The sequence below is a fragment of the Rhinolophus sinicus genome, chromosome 5 (assembly GCF_057876585.1).
Source record: "Rhinolophus sinicus isolate RSI-liver-muscle chromosome 5, RSI-T2T, whole genome shotgun sequence".
In the NCBI taxonomy this organism is placed as follows: Eukaryota; Metazoa; Chordata; class Mammalia; order Chiroptera; family Rhinolophidae; genus Rhinolophus; species Rhinolophus sinicus.
Window position 1 is genome coordinate 72418553 of NC_142505.1, and position 21791 is coordinate 72440343.

The 21791-nt window shown below is 49.2% G+C and overlaps 1 protein-coding gene across 1 annotated transcript; it reads left to right on the top strand.

Annotated features, from left to right (window-relative positions):
* The first annotated feature begins 1547 nt into the window (after nt 1-1547).
* Nucleotides 1548-21503, top strand: LMAN2 (lectin, mannose binding 2). Its single transcript, XM_019710997.3, has 8 exons — nt 1548-1978; nt 2144-2262; nt 12221-12338; nt 12980-13059; nt 13234-13395; nt 13515-13629; nt 16292-16411; nt 17910-21503. Exons 1-8 carry the CDS (start codon nt 1789-1791, stop codon nt 18068-18070), a joined length of 1065 nt encoding a protein of 354 aa, XP_019566556.1. The 5' UTR covers nt 1548-1788; the 3' UTR covers nt 18071-21503.
* The last annotated feature ends 288 nt before the right edge of the window (nt 21504-21791 follow it).

Below are 21791 nucleotides of genomic sequence, written 5' to 3' on the forward strand. Positions count from 1 at the left end.
ACTGGCCCATGTGAGAATCGAACTGGCAGCCTGCGGAGTTAGGAGCATGGAGCTCCAAGCGCCTGAGCCACCAGGCCGGCCCTCCCATTGCCTTCTTGAAAAAGGTGCTGTTCCTTAACTGGGAGTTGAAAGGCCCTTTGAGTTCTGGCTTCAGCCAAACTCTCGCCCACCTTCTCAGTCATTCCAAACTGTTTGCCTTCCTTATGCTTTCAAGCATCCCTCCTGCCTTTGCATTTCCTGTCACCTCTCCCAAGGATGTCTTTCCCCTTTATAAGTAAACTACTCATTCTTCATGACCTGATTCCAGATTCTAGAACAAATACTCATTCTTTCACCAATGACTTATTAATTACCTCCTATGTGCCAAGCACTGTTCTAGACGCTGGGGATTCAATAGTGACCAAAGCTGACAAAAATCCCAGCCCTCGTGGAGGTCTAGTGGAATCTACATGTCCTTGTTTGTATGGATATAGATAAATCTCTGGAAGGGTATACCCCTTGGGAGAGGAGTGGCAAGAGGACTCTTGTTGTACATATGTCTGTATTGTTATTTATTATTACTTTAATAATAAAAAAAACTCATTAAAAATATATGACCCAGAAAAGATGTTTCAGTACTTAACCCTGAATAAGTTCATTCATTCAAAATGGAAGGTTCTTGAAATAAAGAGGCAAACAACCAACAATTCCACCTTGTGATCTATAACAAGGGTCATGAATTCAAATGTCTAGAAGGGTCAGACAGGTGCCGTAAAGTAGTGGCCAGTGTGTAGACTAGCTTAGAAGAGGAAGGCATTTGGGGTGGGGGGGGGAAAGGGGCAGCCCATGACCTTAGTGTGGTTGGATCTCCCAATTTTTCCTGAGAAACTGGAAATTTGGATTTCTAATGTGATTTTAAGACTCCTGGTTTAAATATCTCGGTAGTTAAATCATTTATTGAAATAGCATTAACAGGTAAAACAGAGCTCTACTTAGCTGCGGGCCACCAGTTTTCAACCTTTGGTCCACAGCCAGCTTTCCTGCACTTCTCACGGACACTGCTTGTTGCACCAGGCAGGCGCTATAAGCATTTGGATCCGGATGCGTCCCAACCATTACTAGCGTCCCAGAACAGGGTGCAGTTCTGCCGTCCTGCCGGAACCCGACAGGGGCTTAGGACCTGGGAGTAATGGACACTCAAATCGGTGGGAATTTTAAGTCTCCAAAGGCGTGAAGCTGGAGGGGATGAAGCCAGAGCCAGTTAACGGCTCAGCCGGAGTCACCCAGTGAGTCTGAGGCGGCGTGGGAGTTGGAATTCAGGCTTCCGCCTTCAATTTAGAGCTCCTTTCCCCAGGGAATGGGAAAGGTTACTTCAGGGACGCGATCAGTGGCCAGAGGCTGAGGGCGCAGTAATCTTGATTTGTCCAGCCCGCGGAAGCGGCCTACCGTAACTACAAGTTCCAGCATGCCGCGCTTCGCAGAAGACCCTCGTGTTGTCCTCGACTCAAACCATCCCTGTGCTCCCCATTGGCTCACAAGCCTAACGTGCGGTTCCGTGATTGGTTCTTGTTCGTTAGAACCCGTTGCTGAGGCTAGCCGACAGGTACGTTGGCGCCGCGGAGGAGATGGAACTACACTCGACCGGGATGCAGGCTGCTCAGCAAATAAAGCCGTCGTCCCCTCGGCTGCGAGGCTTTGCTTTTAACTTGCCGGTGACACTAGGGTTGGAGGGTTTCCGGCCGGAGGCCATTAGCTAGGACACCCGGAAGGCGGAAGTCCTAGAACGGAAGTGGTCGAGAGGAAAGGAGAATGGCGGCTGAAGGCTGTATTTGGGGCTGGGGCCGGCGATGCCTGGGGAGGCCTGGGCTTCCCGGCCCCGGCCCTGGCCCCACGACACCTCTACTTCTTCTCCTGTTGCTGGGGCCGGTGACTGCGGATATAACTGATGGCAACAGTGAACACCTCAAGCGGGAACATTCGCTTATCAAGCCCTACCAAGGTGAGGCCTGGGGCGGGAATGAGTGCAGGGCGAGGCTGTGTAGGGTTGGGGAAGGGGGTGCCCTTTCTGTCGAACAGGGCAGCTCTGTGGGTTTACTGCCTCCGGCAAGGCCATTCCTGGCATAGCCTTTTACGCACCTGTCTCTGCCGGTCTCTCTACCCGCAGGGGTCGGTTCCAGCTCCATGCCCCTGTGGGATTTCCAAGGCAGCACTATACTCACGAGCCAGTACGTGCGTCTGACCCCTGATGAGCGCAGCAAAGAGGGCTCTATCTGGAACCATCAGGTGAGTGGTTCCCCAGAGGGCCGGCATAACCTTAAGGCTTGCCCCTCCTTCCCCAACCCCTTCCCTATTTTGGTCACATTCACCAGTAATGATAGGTAATGGCTATTGAAGTTACTGGTGTCAGGAGCTGCACTTGATACTTTTCACCCTTCTCACTTAATTTCTTCAAAATCCATGTGAAGTAAGTGATGTTATTTCCATTTTACTAAGAAGCTAAGGCACAGAGTTGAAAGTTTCTTACCTAAAGTCACTCAGTAAGTAGTAGAGCTGTCAGGCTGTCTGAATTAAACCCTCTCAAACAGTGGGCTAAATGGAAGGAATGGGATCATTATGGGCATTAACATACCTGATTGCATTTAATTCTCAAACAGGCTGTTTGAAATAGGTGGCTATTGTGATTTTATGCAGAGCTAACACAGACAGTGAATCATTCAGCATATACAGAATTTAAACTTTGATCTATCCACCTCCAAGCCTAGCAATTCCCTCGCTACACTTGACACCCTCCCTGTGGATGGTGAGGGAATCCCTTAGAAATACTTGCAGACTCTGATCGCTCCTCAAGTGCTTGATTGAGGGTCTTGTCATCAGTGGTATGGAGGAGCTGGCCTTGTGGGTAGTTTAGTTTCTGTGACCTTCGCTGCAGATGTCAGGGAGCCTCAGGTGTCACTAGTATGTTACATATAAGTAATGGCTAAGATCAATTGCTATACAGACTCTACACTGAGGAAGTCTAGGTCAGGAAAGGAGTGGTAGGGGAATAATTTGGGGCTGGATTACAGAACCTGCTCCTGACCCAGCCTCCCTGACCTGAACCTATGCCTAAGTTGTTGGTCATTGTCCTAGTTTTCTCCATCACCCTGCTCTTTGGTCCCTTCTGGTTGATGTCCCCATTTAGTTGTGGGAGCCCACACTGTCCTTGTATTGCCTCATCTGCCGGTCTCCTCAGCTTCTCCTCTCCTTACTGCTAGGGGCATCTGGGGTTATTTTTCTCAGCCTTCACTCTGATCCTCAGATCCTGGGCTCTCCTGTGAAGGGATAAATATGCATTATGTCTATGCATTCTGGCCCCTGGTGCCTGGCATCTCCAGTCATTGCTTTGTTGATTTTGTTCCAGCCTCTCTGGCTGCCCTCTTGCCTCAGGACCCTTGCACTTGTTCCCTCTGTCTGGTCCATTGCCTCCTGGCTCTTCATGCCTGCTTGGTTCCTTCTCATCTGTTAAGTCTCAGCTCAAGTGCCACCCACTCAGAGGGTACTTTAGTAACCACCCCATCTCCTCTGAGTCACATTATTCTGCCTTAAGATTTTCAGGAAACTTATTAAAATGGTAATGTAGCCTTATCATCATCATTATTATTATTATTTTTTTTTTTTTTATGGAAGTGAATTCAGTATAGCATTAAGGTTTTTTTTTTTTTTTTTGTACGTAAGGTACAAATAGTGCTGGAACTATTGGAAATTGGGTTTAGTCACAAGTAATTATGGTTGTAGGTAGCTGGTGATTGGCATTGTCAGTGTGTGGCAATGTTGCGGGGCTGACAGATTTCTGTACTTAATTTCATCGAATTTTCACAGTCTGGAGTGTAATTGTCTTCCTTCCCCCACCTTCCCATTCAGCTCCAGGGACCTTTCCTGTTTGACCCTGTAGATACTCCCTGAAGGATTGGAGTGTTTCCTGTAATTCCTGAAAGAAATTGCTTGAAACTCTTAGAATTTTCTGCCCATTGTTTCCCAACAGCCACCTTTTCTTTTACTGGGCTGGAGAGATATTTTCTGGACTTTTCTCTCTTTTGTCTGGACTTTTCTTTCTTTACTCCATCTGGGAGAGGTAGCAAATTAGCAAACGTTGCTGAGTACCTGCTGTCTTCTGAGCAGAGATAAGACCCACTACCTGCTGTAGTGGGGGCAGAGTGGTCTGGGTGAAGTAGTGGCCCAACAGCGACTAGAACTCAAGTGCCTGTTGGCTGGAGCTCAGGACATGGGAAGCCCAAGGGACTGGTCGGGCCCATCCTGAGGGGTCTTGTGTGTGAGCTGCAGCATGGTCTTGAACCTTTTTTTGCTCATGTATTGTCTGAAGATATATACCCCCCTTCACTTTTTAAAAGTTGATATCTAATAATTGTTTGACATAAGTTTAAATATTTGCAAAGGATCTAGTTTCCAGCATATTTTAAACATTGCCATTTTAAAATAAGGCTATTCAGTATCCTTAAGCGTATTCAGTGGGATCTAAATATTGCAATTAGATACCTACTTTTTTTTTAAATTAAAGCTTATTGGGGTGACAGTTGTTAGTAAAGTTACATAGGTTTCAGGTGTACAATTCTGTGATACATCATCTATATGTCACATTGTATGTTCGCCACCCAGAGTCAGTTCTCCTTCCATCACCAGATATTTGATCCCTTTTACCCTCATCTACCACCTTAGATACCTACTCTTAAACACTATGAATAAGCCTAAATTGTATGTCAGTTTTTTTATTGAACTTGTTTTTTCATATCATTTTCCACACATTTTATCGCAATGCAGTATATTTAATGCTTGAAAATCTCAAATTGATCAACCTGTCATACGAGCTATGGTCAGACAATACGGTGAATGTTTAAATAAATAAAAAATATTACAGTAAAAGACACATTGCCATTAATCCCCCTCAAAATACTCCCCCTCACTTCGAACACACTTATCCCATTGTTCTTGCCACTTTCTGAAGCAGTTCTGGAAGTCCTCTTCTGTAAGTGTCTTTAGTTGCACTGTCGTGGCTGCCTGGATGTCCTGAATCATTTTGACTTTGGGGAAGAGCCAGAAGTCGCACGTCGCCAGATCCTGTGAATAAGGTGGATGAGGACACACTGTAATGTTTTTATTTGACAGAACAATGTGTGACACGGAGCATTGTCATGAGGGAGGGCACTTTAAAACACACCTTCTCTGCTGTAGGTCACACCCGACTGCACCGAACAAGTTGAAACTTGTCACACCCTGTTACTAAGCTTCGATGTGCCACTTCCGTATTGAAGGTCCCTGCCTTTCCGTTGTTTGGCACTCGGCAGCAGCATTCACCATATTTTGTGATCACAACAGAAAGGTTCCATGTTACACATCACTTCTGGTACAGCAATTTCTGTCAAATAAAAACATTACGGTGTATCCTCATCCACCTTATTCACCGGATGTGACACTGTGCAACTTCCGGCTCTTCCCCAAAGTCAAAATGACTGAAAGGTAAATGTTGTGAATTGATTCAGGACATCGAGGGAGCCACGACAGCGCAACTAAAGACACGAAAGAGGACTTCCAGAACTGCTTTAGAAAGTGGCAAGAACAATGGGATAGTGTGTTCGAAGCAAGGGGGAATATTTTGAGGGGGATTAATGGCAATGTGTCTTTTACTGTAATAACTTTTTTTTTTAATTTAAACAGTCACCATATTTTTTTATCATACCTCATATTCCTCTGAGACTAAAATAAATGTAATAATTTAAACTTTTTAACTTTGTTGGGACCTTGGAACTAAGTTTTAATATTTTCTTTAGGATTATTACCGGTACACAATTGATCAAATAAATGAATTACACAATTTTTGAATGATTATCATAGAAAAGTAACAATTTTTTTTAATTTAAACATTCACTCACCAACAGTGAGCTGTTGTTCCCCCACCCCGTCCGGATGGATCTTATTGTCAGAATGAAACAGTCCTTGGCCCCATTTCTGCGTTTTATTTATTTATGAATATGAATGCTGAGAATCTGTGTTCACTTAAACAGTAGATGGAGATGCAGGGAGTTTTATTATAGCAGGGTCACTCAATATTTTGAACTTCGTTTATAAACCCCACATCTTGCAGTGATCTTTCATCAGAAATTTTAATGATAACAGCTGACTTGGATTAGCTCTGCTTTCCACTCTGTTGTAAACAAGACATGGAAACCACCTAACTGTACATGCTGTGACTTCCAGGTGATTCTGATTTAGTTGGTCTGGGGGAGGGCCTGGGCATATAGATTTCTGGCTCCTCTCTAGGCGGCTTGGCTGTGCAGCCAGAGCGGGGAACCGTGGCTACCTCCTGTTCTGCCCCACAAAGCAGCATCCAAGTTGGTTCCAGCACATACTTTACCTGCATTAAATTTTTCAGAGGCTTTATGTTGTCTGTATCATAGTATTTCTATCTGCTGATCTGCAGTCTTCAATCTGCGGTATGTGGACACTTTCTAAGGCCTGCTTCGTCTTGAAGGAGTCAGTTTCCAGGTCCTCAGCTTCCACGTGTGCTCTTTCCTGAAACTGACCTCCCTGTGAAGGTGCCAAGGACCAGAGGGTAGGTTTTCCTTTCCCACCTCCCCATTCTCAGCTGCCCTTCTCAGAGGCATACCTTGCATCAGCTTGGGGTCGTGTCTCAGTGTGCTGTTCTCAGATGCAGAGAACTCCTGGGCACCAAAGAGACCATTTGAAATCTGGTTTCTGGGCTGACTTTTGTACATGTGAGATAGGTTGTTAAATGTTTTCAAATGTATGAGGGCTTTTCTAGTTATGTTTTTAAGTTATTTTTGATATCTAGTTAAATTTCACGGTCAAGGAACATACTGGATGATTTCAGCCCTTGGAGGCCTGTTGAGACTTGCGAATGGTCCTTCAAATGGTCATGTTTGGGAAAAACGGCCCGAGTGAGCCTGCAAAGCACGTGGCCCCTCTGCTGGTTGAGTCATCAGTCGGCCATTCAGATCCTTGAGGTCAAGTTTGCTGATTGGATTCAAATCTCTATATCCTTCCTGACAATTTTGTTCATTTTTATCAGTTACTAAGAGAGATGTATTAACATTTCTGTGTGTGGATTTGTTTTTTATCTTTTATAGTTCTGGTAGTTTCTGCTTCATGTATTTTGAGGCCAAAATTTTCCTAGTAAATGGAATCTTTGGTCATTAATAAGAGTCTCCTTTTAAACTTTGTTATTGGTATGAGCTTGCTTTTGGTTAGTATTTGCATGTTGTATCTTTTTCTGTTCCTTTTTCCCATTTCTTGATGTTTTAGAGTTGTCTCTTGCAAACAGCATATAATTAGGCTTATTGGGGATTATTATTGTGGTAAAATACATATCACATAAAGTTAACAATTTTACCCTTTTATTTTATTTTAAAAAAATCTAATGTATGAAACCATTCTCTTCAGTAGGATACTCTTTGGCTTGAAACAATTTTTTAAAATGCTGTGGCCATCAACAAAAAATTGGTTTTGATAACTGTATTCCTCAGACTTTTTTTTATTGTGGCAAAGTATACATAACATAACATTTACCATCTTAACATTTTTGAGTGTGCAGCTCAGTGGCATTAAATACATTCACCTTGTTGTACAGCCATCACCACCATCCATCCCCAGATCTTTTTCATCGTCCCAAGCAGAAACTCTGTACCCATTAAACACTAACTCCCTATTCCCTCTCCTCCCCACCACCCCTGGGAAGTCATATTGTACTTTCTGATTTCGAATTTGACTCTTCCAGGTACCTCATATAAATAGAATCATGGAATATTTGTCTGTGTCTGGCTTCTTTCACTCAGCATAATGTCTTCAAGTTTCATCCATGTTGTAGCCTGTGTCAGTACTCCATTCCTTTTTTTTTGGCTGGATAATATTTGTGTGTGTGTGTGTGTACACGTCATATTTTGTGTATCCATTGATGGACTCTTGGATTGCTTCTACTTTTTAGCTACTACAAATAATGCGGCTAGGAACATGAGGGTACATGGATGTCTGAGTTTCTCCTTTTACTTTTGGGGTATATACCGAGGAAGGGGAATTGCTGAGTCATGGTAACTCTGTGTTTATCTTTTTGAGGACCACCAAACTGTTTTCCACAGCAGCTGCACCATTTTACTTTCCCACCAGCAATGCACAAGGGTTCCAATTTCTCCACATCCTCGCCCCCACTTGCTCTTTTCTGTTTTTTTGATAATCGTCATCCTAATGTGTGTGAAGTGGTATCTTGTAGTTTGGATTTGTATTTCTAATGACTAATGATGTTGAGCATCTTTTCATGGGCTTTTTAGCCATTTGTATATCTTCTTTGGAGAAATTCAAGACCTTTTCCATTTTAAATTGGGTTATTTTGTTTTTGTTGAGTAGTTGGAGTTCTCTCTATATTCTGGGTATTATTAATTCCTTATAAGATATGGAATTTGAAAATAATTTCACCCATTCTATAGGTTTTGATGTGCAATAGTTTTTAAATTTCATGAAGTCTAATTTATCTGTTTTTGTGTGTGTGCATGCACTATTTGGTGTCCTACACACCCAAGAAATCATTGAATCCAACATCATGAAGATTTTCTCCATGTTTTCTTCTAAGAGATATATAGTTTTTATAGATTTATAGTTTTAATTTTAGCTCTTAGTTGAAGTCTTTGATCCTTTATTTACTTTTTTAAATTAAACTTTTTATTTTGAGATAATTGTAGATTTACCTGCAATTGTAAGAAATAACACAGAGCGATCGGTATACCTTATCAGCATTTAGTTCATTGACATTTAGTAAAATTACTGGTGCATTTGGGTGTAATTTACCATCTTACTGTTTACTTTCTATTTGTACTTCCTGTTCTGTGTTGATTTTTCTCTCTTTGGTTTGTTAATTTTTAATGACATTTTTATTCTTCTGTTAGCTTGAAAGTTCTGTGCTTGTTTCCCAATTTTGTAGTGGTTACTCTGGAGTTTAAAACACGCATCTGTATTTTACCAAAGTCTAACAATATGTACTCTTGCCTCCTTCCTGGACAATGCAAGGACCTTAACTTTAACTCCAGTTACCCCATTGTTGTCATTTATTTTAATCTTTTCTATTTTACATAACATAAAACAGTGTTTTATACAAATATTTATTTAGATATTTACTGTCTTTGCTGCTCTTCCTTTCTTTCTAAATCTCTGCCTTTACATTTGGATCACTTTCCTTCTCCTTGAAGAATTAAAGATAGTTCTAGTGTTTCTGTTTATCTGAAAATGTTTTAATTTCACCTTTGTTCTTTTTTTTTATATAAGAATTTATTTTCCAGTGTGTTAGTGATCAGTAATCCTTCAGAATATCCCCCTCCCCTGCTCCCCACCCAACTCCAGTTCAACCCATTGTTTCTCAGTCTAGTTGTGTAGGACCCAGCTCCCTGGCCCATGCTGGTGTTATGAGCCTTGTGCTCTCCCCTGCTGAGGCAGTCGGTTGCCATCTGCTGGTCTGCCGCTCACAGCTGCTCACGGCAGCCCAGCTCCAGGGACAGCTGTTGTTCACAATCTTAGCTGTAGAGGGCGCAGCTCACTGGCCCATGTGGGAATCGAACTGGCAACCTTGGCATAGGAGCACAGCGCTCCAACCATCTGAGCCACCGGGCCAGCCCTCACCTTTATTCTTGATACATTTGCTAAGTATAGAATCCTATGTTGATTATTGTTTTCTTTCAACTCCAAATGTATCAGTCTATTGCTTTCTTGCTTCTAGTGTTTCTGTTGAGAAGTCAGGTATCAGGCTAATCATATAGCTTCTTGGCAGGTAATCTTTTTCCTTTGGTTGCTTTTAAGAATGTCTGTCTTTGTTTTCTTCCTCCTCCGCTCCTTCCCTTCCTTTCTAATGTATAGGTATAGTTTTATTATTTATTCGTCTCTTTTGGTTTGTAAGACTTAAGATTTATGGCATAATTCTTTGAATGAGTTTTAGTAAGTGCTTAGGTAGCTCTTTAAATTTTTCTTTGCCTTATTCTCTTGCTGCTTATTCTGAAGCTCCAATTATACATACCTTAGACTTTTTCATTCTCTGCTCTGCCTCTTACCCACAGTTTTGTATCTGCCATCCTTTTGTTTTCTCTGCTTCATTCTGGATATTTTTATCTTACTGGACTTGAGTTCACTAATTCTCTCTTCATCTGGTTTTAATTTCAGTTATTGTATTTTTTGTTCTGGAAATGTTTGTAGTGTGCTTTTTAAAAATTTCAGTTATCTACCAAAATTTTCAATCTTATCTTTTCTCTCCTTGAATGTAATAAACTAGTTATTTGATTTGTTCTTATCTTGTTCCTTTATGTACCTGTTAGTTTTGATTGTGTACCAGATATTGTATTTATAAGATTTTTGTTGTTGTTAAAAAAATGTGCGGCCTAGGTGAGTCTGTTTAATTTCAGGGATTGAGAGGACTCCGAGCTGGCACAGCCCCTGGCAGGGCCTTTCTCATCTTTCTCACGTTTGCTGTCTTTGTGGTTCCAAGCTGAAGCAAGGTTGTTTTCCAGGCCTCCTACCCCCTCCACAGGCCGTGGACTCAGATTCCTTGTCCGTCTTTCCCTGAGAGCTGGTTTTCATCACCTCTCAGTTGCCCCCTCCAGAATCTGCAGATTTTTCCAGAGCCAATGACTGTTAAGAACTGGGAAGGCTGATTTCACACGACTTGCAAGCTGCTGCACAGGTGCCTGCTATCTCTGTGTTCTCGGGGGCCAGGGCTGGGTCTCATCTTCTGGGTTTCGGGTACGCAGAGCTGGAGCACTGGTCTGACGACTCAGTGAATGTACAAGCCAGTTCACCCGTGATGGGATGTAACGATCTTTGTTTTTTTCTGATTGCTGAGATAACATGTTTATTACACAAAATTCAAACATGGAAAGTAAACATTCCCTGTGGCACCCTTCTTCCCAAAGTCATCTGTTGTTAATGTTCACTCATATGCTTTTCATTTTTTTTCTCTACATATATACTAATTCTTTTTCAAAAAGGAGAACATAGCTCTGATACTGTTTTTTAAATTTTATCTTTGATATCTTTAAGTGTAAGTGCTTCTGGCTCTGCCTTGTTCTGTTAAAAGGCTGCAACAGCCAACTTGCCCCCAAGAAGATGGGAGCGTACGCAGTCCCACTGGTTGTTTGAGTGTGTGTTTCTCTCCATCCTTCTCCACAGTGGTATTAATGAGCTCTTTAATAGCTGCCAGTCTGATAGGTCAACAATATCTTGTTTCCATTTGCCTGTCTCATGGGCCTTTGTTTAATCAGTTGCTCACACACCCATCTGCAGACTTCCCCGAAGTGAATTCTTGTCCAAGTATGTGTCACACTGTAGTTTTCACAAGCAACTTCCTGGTAGTAAGCCCAGGCTGTTTCCCTTGCTGTGGGCCGTGCCCAGCTCTGCACCTGGTATTCCTGGATGCTGGGGAGCATCTGCCTGCCCCGTATCATGGCAGCCCAGAGGCCCCAGCGCATGACCCTTCCAGCCCCCAGCCCTGGTGCGGTCACCACACTGGGGCCAGCTGGGTCTGCAAGAGGCAGGAGGTGTGCTGGCCAAGAGTTTGGGGATTGGAGTTAGCCAGACCTGGGTTTGAGTCCCTAAGTTTGAAGGTTGCTTGGAAGGGGAAATAGGGGGATGGGTTGGGTAGAAAGTCAGAAAGGAGCTGATGCAGTTTCAGTGAAAGACCTGAAGGCCATGGGAGGCTTAGAAGACAGAGCATAAGCTTTCACGTCAGACAAACCTGGGTGTGAGTCAGGACCGTCCACTTACCTGTTGTGGACAAGTTATTTTGTCTGTGAGTGTGTTTTCTGTTTTGTAAAATATGTGGCTCAAATTGGGGTAGTAATCCTTCTACAAGATCCCAGGGCAGGAGCAGTGGGGATGGAGAGAAAACAGGGTTGATGGATTTGGCTAGTGTTGAGGAAAGTGAATCAAAATGGAGAAGACTGGGGCTGGGCTGGGCGGGGGCTGGGCCTCAGGCAGCCTTGGGAGCTGTGTGGCCTCCCCGTCCCTACCTGGGAGGCCCAGCAGCCCCCCTTCTTCCTGCTGAGAAAACTGGGGGTGTCTTGGTCAGTGGCACTAGTGACCCTACTGCCTGGCCCTGTTCCAAGGAATGCCCAGTCTCAGTGGGGGCAGGGTCTGTGCCAGGTCACCCCAGCTGGCAGGAAGGCCCAGGGAGCTCTGAGCGGCCCCTCCGCTCTCCCTCCAGCCTTGCTTCCTCAAGGACTGGGAGATGCACGTCCACTTCAAAGTCCACGGTTCCGGGAAGAAGAATCTCCATGGAGATGGCATCGCCTTGTGGTACACCCGGGATCGCCTGGTGCCAGGTAGGGCTGCACTCGTGCAGGTGGGGACATCTGTGGCCAAGGATCCTCCACTGGGCACCCTCCTGGTCGGGCGCTGCTGCTCCTCTTTGAGGAGCCCTGCTACCTCGGGTTGGCTCAGCGGGGCGTCCCTTAGGGAAGAGGAGGAGCTGGAGCCTGCAGCTCAACTCTGTACCCCATGGTGGCCTGGAGTTGTACACCAATTAAGAATGATTTTTACCATTTTAAAGGGTTATTTTTAAAAAGCAAAAAACAAGGCTATGTGACCGAGACTATATTGACCCACAAAGCCCAAAACGTTTCCTGGCAGGACGTTGGCAGAAAGTTGCTGCCCCCTGGATTAGAGGCTGGAGTTTCCCCAGTGCCACCTGGTTTCCACAGGCTGGGTACCCCTGGTCACCTGACTCCTCAGAGCACATGGCCGGTGCTGTCCCCTACAGTTCAGCTTTCAGACTTGAGTCCTCCCTGCCACGGCCCTGACGCCGTCGCAGGCTTTTTTCTTCAGAGGTGCCTTCTTTTCCTGGGTGAACGACTGACAGGTTGCCATCTCTTGCCCCACCCACACTGGCACTACTTTGTCCTCAGGTTACCCAGGGGACAACCCCAGTTTCCCCCATGACGAAAGCATCTCCTCCTCATTCCAGGGCCTGTGTTTGGGAGCAAGGACAACTTCCATGGCTTAGCCATCTTTCTGGACACGTACCCCAATGATGAGACCACGGAGGTAGGCCCTGGTCCCTCCCGCAGAGCAGGAAAGCAAGGGCTGGGCAATGGGGGCCGGGAGGTCTCCCTGGTCCCAGCACAGAGGAGCCTCCAGGGATTGGGGTGGTGGTGCCCCCGCCGCCTCCCCCAGGCTGGGCGGCCTATGGCCGTGCAGTAACTGGTGTCTTGGTCTCAGCGCGTGTTCCCGTACATCTCGGTGATGGTGAACAATGGCTCCCTGTCCTACGACCATAGCAAGGATGGCCGCTGGACCGAGCTGGCCGGCTGCACGGCCGACTTCCGCAACCGCGACCACGACACCTTCCTGGCTGTGCGCTACTCCCGGGGCCGTCTGACGGTGAGCAGGCCGGTGGGGGGGGGGCAGGGGGGACGTGGGGCGGCGCTGCCTGTGCGGGTTCTGAGGCACTTGGGGGCGGGCGGCGGGCCTGGGCGCGCTTGACCAGCTGGCCGGCGCAGGTGATGACCGACCTGGAGGACAAGAACGACTGGAAGAGCTGCATCGACGTCACGGGGGTGCGCCTGCCCACCGGCTACTACTTCGGGGCTTCAGCCGGCACCGGGGACCTGTCTGGTGAGTGGCTGAGCGAGGCCTGACGGCTCGGTTCTGACCTGCCCTGGTCTGTTGGGAGCTTGTGACATAGCTGATCACGTTCCTCCACTGGTTCCACACTGCCTGGCTTCTCCCTGCTCTTCCCGTCGTCTGTCAGGGTTGACGCGCCAGCGCTCAGCTGTGCGCAGTCCTCGGCGAGCCTCCCTCTCCTGAGGAGGCTCGGAATCTGGGCTCTGTAGACCCCACGTGTCCATCTGCAGCCCGTGTTACTAGCCCGCTGTCACCAGCAGCCCGCTCAGCGTCTCCACCCGGACGCCCAGCAGGCGTTTCGGCCTGCACATGCCCGCAACTGAAGGCCACATCTTGCCCCCAAGATGTAAATGATACCTCTGTCCTCTATTTGCTCAGACCAAAAACCTTGGTGTCATTCTTGGTTCCCCTTTTCTCTAACGTGCCACCTGTCATCCATCAGCGAGTACATCACCTCTCGCCCCTCCTTTACTACCTGGAGGGTCCGGACCGCCGTCACTTGGACAATGGCAGGAGCTCCCAAGCAATCCCCTCCCTCCACGCTGGCCCCTGACAGTCTGTCCCAGCACGGCAGCCAGAGCAGTGCCATTAGAGCTCTCATGAGGTGTCACTGCTTCTCTGCTTGGAGCTCTGCAGTGGCTCCCCGGCTCACTCAGAGTCCAGCCCACCATCCGCGCCAGCCAGGTCCTAGTGCCAATGTCCCCCCACACCCTTTCCTCTGACTCTGCTCCCTGCTGCCTGGATGTTGCCTCCAGCTGCTCACACACCAGTGCCCTCCTGCCTCGGGCTTTTGTGCTTGTCCCCCTCTCATCTCTTTCAAGTCTGGCTCAGATGTCAGTTGTTCACTGGGGCCTTCCCTGATACCTTTATTTAAAATTGTATACGCATACCCCAGTCACCTGCACACTCTTCGTCACCTTTCCCAACTTATTTTTCTTCATAGCACTTAACCCTCTTGGAGTCTACTGTATAATTTATTTCTTTATCTCTTTCCCTCACTGAATTGTGAGCTCCATAAAGTCGAAGCTTTGTCTTTGGCCCACGGTGAGTCCTCTGTAAGCATTGGGGTGCCGCCAGCCCTGGACGGCACTTGTGGGTGGCCCTTGGCCGTGGTCCTCGGTCCACCTCTTGGGCCTCACGGCACCGGGCCCAGGGCCAGCTCCTGCACACCAGAATTGGGAAGCAGCGTGGAGCACCGATGGAAGGCTTATTTATCCTCTGGATAGACCTTTCTGTCGTCTGGAAACCAGCCACTGTCAGGAGCCTGCTCCCCATGAAAGCATCTGGGTTCACTTTGTCCCCGGAGTGTCCATGGTTTGGGGGTTTTAAAGTTTTTTTTAAAGATTTTTTTTTTAATTGGGGGAGGGGAACAGGACTTTATTGGGGAACAGTGTGTACTTCCAGGACTTTTTTTCCAAGTCAAGTTGTCCTTTCAGTCTTAGTTGTGGAGGGTGCCGTTCAGCTTCAAGTTGTTGTCCTTTCAGTCTTAGTTGTGGAGGGCGCAGCTCAGCTCCAGGTCCAGTTGCCGTTGCTAGTTGCAGGGGGCGCAGCCCACCATCCCTTGCAGGAGTCGAACTGGCAACCTTGTGGTTAAGAGGACACTGGCCCATGTGGGAATCGAACCGGCAGCCTTCGGAGTTAGGAGCATGGAGCTCCAACCGCCTGAGCCACCGGGCCGGCCCGATTTTAAAGTTTTTAATGTGGAAATTGTAATTGTGTACCCAAAAGAGGGGCTAGTGGTCCAGTGAGCCCCCTCGTGCTGGTAGTCCTCACCTGCTCTCTGATTACCTGGTAATCCAGTCACAGCGCATTCAGGTAGTCAGACCTGTGTCATCTCTGGATCCATCACCACCCTTCCCTTGGGGCTACTTTGAATTTCATCTGACAGAATTTCGGTATCTGTCTGTCCTGAGGGTTTGGGAATGGAGCCAGGTCTGTGGCAGATGCTTGTTCTCTAAGGCTGTTTGGAGGCCAGTGAAGAGTGATGCAGAGAGTCGTGCGTGTAGTAGTGACTGATCGTTCATCGGGGGGTTGTGAATGTCAGTCTCTACAACAGGCATCTTATGGGTAAAGTCAGGTGATATATGCCTAGGTAGCTATTTACACAACCGAGACCACTGGGAATTGGAGCGTTGAAGGGATTGCCCCAGGTTAACACCCGTGGAGTGGCAGAGCTCGTGTGGGAACTGCAGTCTGACTGCAGAGCTGGTGCCTGTCCCTGGGCCGCCAGGGGCTGCGCACTTTGGGCAGCTGGGTGCCACGTGGCTCTACCGACCTGGCCACCAAGTCCTTGCTCTTGAGGCTCTCCCTTTTCCAGGCACTTCTCAGATTCCAGTCGGTTAGCTGAGCTGGTAGCGGGAGTCAAGCTGACTGGGACCCCCACCTTGGCTCTGAGCCTCGACCTCCCCATCTCAGATGCGGGGTGATCAGTTACTGTCCAGTGGAGGTTCTTTCCTCCCCAGACTGGTTGGACCTGGGCCTTTCCCAAGTCTCCTCAGGTGCAGCCGCTTATGGTGTTGAGGGCCAAGCCCTCAGCCAGGCAGGAGTTGGCTTCTCCCAGGGGGACCTGGTCACTTGATGTGTCTGGCAGGGGCATGGGCCATGTGCCCTGTTGTGGGCTCAGGCCCTTCTAAGCTAACTGTTGGTCCTGCAGACAATCACGACATCATCTCCTTGAAGCTGTTCCAGCTGATGGTGGAGCACACTCCCGAGGAGGAGAACATCGACTGGACCAAGATAGAGCCCAGCGTCAATTTCCTCAAGTCGCCCAAAGGTAACGTGTGCGCGGCCCCTCCCAGTCTGGCCCATGGTCCCTCTGTCCTTGTCAGGTCTGGCTGTGGTTGTGGCCTGGGCTCTTGGGTGAGCAAACCTGGTGTCTGCTTCCGCCTGCACTTGCTGCTGAGTAAGGGCCAGTAAAGCCACAGGAGCGTTTGTTGGTGTAAGTGACAGCAGGGCAGTGATACCGCACATGCGTGACCTCAGTGAATGGCCTGGGAAGTAGGTCCTGCCACCAGCCAGGGAACTGACCCCTCAGGTTTCTTCAGCTATATAGAAGGAGGTAAACGTGTTTGCAAAACCCCAAACCTGGGCTCTTCCTATGGCACAAATTAGCCATGACTCCCTCCTCACAGAGTGAGGGTCTGGTTGGAGAAGGGAGGCCCCTGTGTGTGGAAAAACATGTCCCCGAAGCCCTGACGTCGTGCCTGCGGGCCCAGCGGGGCGTCAAGGGGCCTCATCCCAGACCTTAGTCATCGTGCCGAGCAGGAGCCAGAATGGAACCCAGCATTTTATGTGACATCTCACTTTTTTAAGGTTCAGATTACGTTTAAACATTTTGAGGGTCACACGAATCCTATCATAGGCCACTGTCTTGCCACCTTTGGTTCCAGGGTTTCTGGCAGCCAAGGGCTCAGAGACCTCATCTGCTCACCCACCCAGCAACCCCATGTGGTTGGCCAGGTGGGGATTAACTTGTTTGCAGACTTGTTGCCTTGTTCTTTCCCCCAGAAGATGGTTCCAAAGCTTTCATTCAGTGCCTAGCTATGGGCTGGGTGCTGTCCCTGGCTCAGTCTAGTGGGGGCAGGGGGACCGTGGGAGCGCCGAGGCTGACAGGCTACGGGGCTGCGGGAAGCACCTCTGCTTAGGAGCTCCTGGTTCGTTGAGCAGCTGTTACCGTCACTGCACGGGCGGAGAGGGGCCAGTGGTGGGACCGTGTCAGCAGGCCTGCCTGGTCAGGTCTTTCGGGAAGGGAGGGTGTCACTGGGCGCCTGGCTGGGAGGGGAGCCAGGGTGGTCGGGATTCTGGGAGATGGCACAGGTGTCAGGGCCTGGTACCTGGCAGTCATCAGTGGGCTTAGCGGGCGGGGCGTGGTGTGGGGCAGGAGGGCGGGGCGGGGGCTGGGTGGCCGAGACCCCGAGGAGGCACTGAGTTCATCTCGGTGCGAGGCAGGGTAGACGGGACCTCAGCCCACTGCACCGGGGTCGGGGGGTGAGAGGGGTGGGCTTGTGAAAGCAAATCCCAGGCCTCCCTGGGCAGGCCGGGCTCTCGGGGAGCCCTGGAATCCAGTGTTCACCAGCTTCGTGCAGCACAGAGGTGCCCCAGGCCTCGGTCTCTGGGAACGCGGGGTTGCCCCTCTGTCCACTCCCCGGCCCTCACCGGGGCGCTGTGCCTAGCCACCGCCTCCACCGTGGGGTGGGGTGGGGGCCTCGGGGCGCCCGATCTGGGAGCGCTGGGCCTCTCCGCTGTGCACCTCAGCCCCCCTTCTCCCTCAGACAACGTGGACGACCCGACGGGGAACTTCCGCGGCGGGCCCCTGACGGGGTGGCGAGTGTTCCTGCTGCTGCTGTGCGCGCTGCTCGGCATCATCGTGTGCGCTGTGGTGGGCGCCGTGGTGTTCCAGAAGCGGCAGGACCGCAACAAGCGTTTCTACTGAGCCGGGCGCTCGGCCCAGGGCTGGTCTCGGCCCCGGCACCAGTGTGAACTTTTCTTTTTACTGGGATTGTGAAAGCAACAAGACGACCTTATTTCTTAACAGTTTCAAAGAAATAGTTGAGGTATTTTCGTACATTTTGCTTCTTGCCCAGCAGGGCCAGGCTGCAGGCCTGCGGGAATGAGGGTTTGGCGTCCCCACAAAACAGAAGCCCTTGCTGGGCGTCAGCATCTCAGGGGCAGGGCGTCTGTACCTGGAGCGGGGCTGAGGCCCTGCTGCTGGCTGTTGACACAGGAGGCCCCACAGCCACACGGGGTGACCGCCTGAGGACATGAGCAGTGACTTTGTTCCCAGCTGCGTGGCGTGTGTGGCAGGAGACAGGCCCCCTGGGAAGTTCGGCCTCTGCGTCACCTCTGTGCGTCCTCCCGAGGCAGACCCTCCAGGGATGCTGGAGGAGCCGTTGGTGGGGCCCGGAGTTTGCTAAATAAAGTGACATAGCTACCCTCAGCTGTGTGAGGGCCCTGAGGGGCATTTTTCTTTTTTTCTGAGACTGCCAGGGTTCCCAGCTCTCAGCCTCATCTCCTCGGGCAGGTGGGTGCTGTGCTCCCCATTTGGGGAGGTAGGGGAGACAGCTCTCAGGTCAGGCAAAGCTCACCCAGTGCCCATAGCCAGGGGTGTCATGGGGACAGGTCCCTGTGCTGTCTCCCACACTCTGGGCTTCTGGGTGAAGGGGTCCAGTGGAGTGGATTTGGGGTACCATGCAGAGGGTGTGACCTCTGCCCATGCAACCGAGGCTCTGGCTAAGGGGGCTCCGGGATAATCTGGAAGGACAGGCTGGGGTGGGTGGAGGCATTCCCTTTGGGGTTCCTCGAGGGGACAGATGGCACAGGGAGTAAAGGACGTGCAGCTGAAAGGAAGTGCCACCATCTGGTTCTCCACCTGGCTGCAGCCTTCTGACCCCCCCAACTCCGTCTCGGAGCAGCGTGTCCTTGTCCAGTCCAGAGCCATCCTCAGTGTCTCCCCACTCACAGTTCAGTAACATTTGAGTCTCCATCCTAAAAGCAAGAGCTACCAACCCTATCTTTCTGTCGCAACCAGGCTTTTGTAATAAACACTCAATTAGATTCTCACTAAAAAAGGCGACAGTATAGGAGGTGAAGTGAAGAGAAGGCCCTTAGGACCCCCTCAGTCTTTTGGCAGCGCTCTAGAAGCTTCATTGAGCTGTGAACTGTTTCTTGTCCTCCTGGTGTTTCACAGGTTCAGTGTTGAGATTGTTCAGGAGCTTACAGCTACCGAGAGGTGTGAGCCGAGCTCCCCCACGGGGGCCTGGGAGCCTGTGCCTGAGGCTGTGAGAGCAAACACGATCCTCTTTATTGAGATATTTTGTTGAGCACTTTATCCCGGTTTCTTTACATGAAAAGCAGCAAACTGAGTGCTAGGTGCCAGGCGTGGTTTGAGCAGTTGACGTGTGTTAACTCATTTCGCTCCCCAACCTTCACCCATGTGGACTCCAGAAATGCACTAGGTCAGACAGCTCTGGCCTCCTGACCGTCTCCCTCTTGGGGGAGCCGTGCCTACACTGACACAGCTGGGGCCTGGAGCCTGGAACTCTCCATGGCTGCTGTGACCATGTCGTCAGCACCACACGTGCCGTACTTGGCCTTTAATTGTGGGCTCTAGCTTGGCCTTCGGATTCCTGAATTATTAGGCAGTTTGGCATCTGTTTGGCTGTCACCTTGGCTGCATATTAGAGTCACCTGGAGAATGAGTGTGCCTGCCTCGTTCTCCAGTTGTGTAAGAAGTCGGTGGGGCCTGGGCAGGGGCGGTTTTACAAGAACCACTGTGGGAGGTTCTGATGAGTGTAGTGGCTGAGAGCCTGCAGGTGTTGAGCCTGCAGTGAGTTAAGGCAGAGAGTAGAGCGACCGTGGCCTGTGCTGGGTGTCAGGGTCTTGTTGGCTGCCCTTTCAAAGCTCATACCTAGAGGTGCTTCCCCAGAAGGTTAGATGTGTGTCTTTACATCTGTCTTTTCACACACGGGATCGTCATGCCATCATCATCTTGGCCATGTGCATTTAAAAAGTTATTTCCGCATATAAGTTAAATATAAATGTGTATTCCTGGACCTTCTGTGCAATGTGAGAAATAAACATTGACACACGTGCATCCCCCTTTGCCCCCTGCCCTAAATGGGTACCCCTCCCCGTGGAGGGACTGGCTGCTGATTCTGACTCTATGTGTTTCTTAAAAACGTTAGCGTGGTCTGTATCCTGCAATACATGGTATTGTTTTGCATCTTTAAAAATTATAAATGATACATAGGCCTTCAAAACCCAGCATTGTGAGTGTTACAAGTGGCCTCCAGTGTCTCCATCCTGCACGGCCAGACATCCAGATGGGTTCCGGGTTTTTGTTCTTAGACCCAGTGCTGCTCTAAACACTTTTGTGCAGGTCTTTACGCACAGTGTGCCGGAGCTGTGTCGTAGCCTACGTCTCCTTCAGTGTCACTAAACGTCAGGTTGCTCTCCAAAGTGGCTGTAGCCAGTCGACTCCCGCCTTGGCGACTGGGCCCCCCTCTGCCCGCTTCTTAGCACTTGATATTGTCAGAGTGCTCATTTTTTGACGGTCTGATAGGTGCAAAAGTTGTCATTTGCATTTCTCTACTAGTCAGGTCGAGGACCTCTGCACTCTCAGAAGTGCCTTTGTATTTCCTGCATGGGGGTTTAATATCACCCCTTTTCTTTTTCTCCTGTCGGATCCTCGGGTTGTTGCTTTGCAGACATCTCCCAGTGTGCATGTCTCTGTTTTTCTAATGACGTGTGATACACCATCTGCGTTTTAATGCTATTTGCTAATCTTCCAAAGATGTTTTCTCCCCAGTTTTTTAAAAATTTGCTTTTTAAATGTAGCATTTAAGCTGCTTGGAGTTAATTTTTGTGTAGAGAGTGATATAGGGGTCCGATTGTTCCCCACTGTGCCCAGCCCATTGTCCCAGTACCTTTACAGACTCATTCATTTCTCTACATGAGCCAAGCCGCAGCGCCTCTGAGGCAGGTGCTCAGCGAGCTGCAGCCGAATCCTGATGCCGCCCCTCTCCTCCTCTCCCGGGGCCTGGAGCTCATACTCAGCCGAACCGCCTAGCTCTTCGGTGAGGGTGGCCCGGTGAAAGCAGTGGCTGAGCAGACAGAGGCTAGTGGCATCTGTGGAGGAGGATCTTGGTAACAGAGACAGACCAGCTGATGTGGCTGCCTGCCTGCCCCCCTTTTCCTGCTGGAATGCGGTGACCCCAAAGATGCACAGGCCCCCTGACCCTTACCCGTGACCACGGGGGCAGTGGTGAACATGGAGCAGGGAGCAGGGTGGAGTGTGGGTCCTTATGACATTGCTGAAGTGCCCACCACAGGGATTTTATGTGAAAAAATAAATCTGCTTGTTCACACTCCTGTGAGTCATGTTTTCTGTTGTTTGTGGCTAAAGACAGCCAGCCCTGCCTCTGTCCATGGCATTTCTAATATGTACATGTCTGCTCTGGACTGCAGGTGAGACTCACAGGCCCACTCTGCCACACACTGGTCACTAGGACGCAACAGAGACCAAAGAGACAGAAACCTGTGTCCCCATGGAGCTTAGAGTCTAGTTGGGAAATTAGGTGAAATAAAACAGTAAAATACATGGTACGTCCGATAATGCTTGTATTTGTTTTGTAGAGCTGCCATTATAGAACCAC

Excerpts from the sequence above, each read along its gene's own strand:
- LMAN2 (XM_019710997.3), top strand. The coding sequence starts at position 1,789 with ATGGCGGCTGAAGGCTGTATTTGGGGCTGGGGCCGGCGATGCCTGGGG. Across the intron at positions 12,339-12,979 it reads CCGGGATCGCCTGGTGCCAG|GGCCTGTGTTTGGGAGCAAG; the intron begins GTAGGGCTGCAC and ends TCCTCATTCCAG. Across the intron at positions 13,396-13,514 it reads ACTCCCGGGGCCGTCTGACG|GTGATGACCGACCTGGAGGA; the intron begins GTGAGCAGGCCG and ends TGGCCGGCGCAG.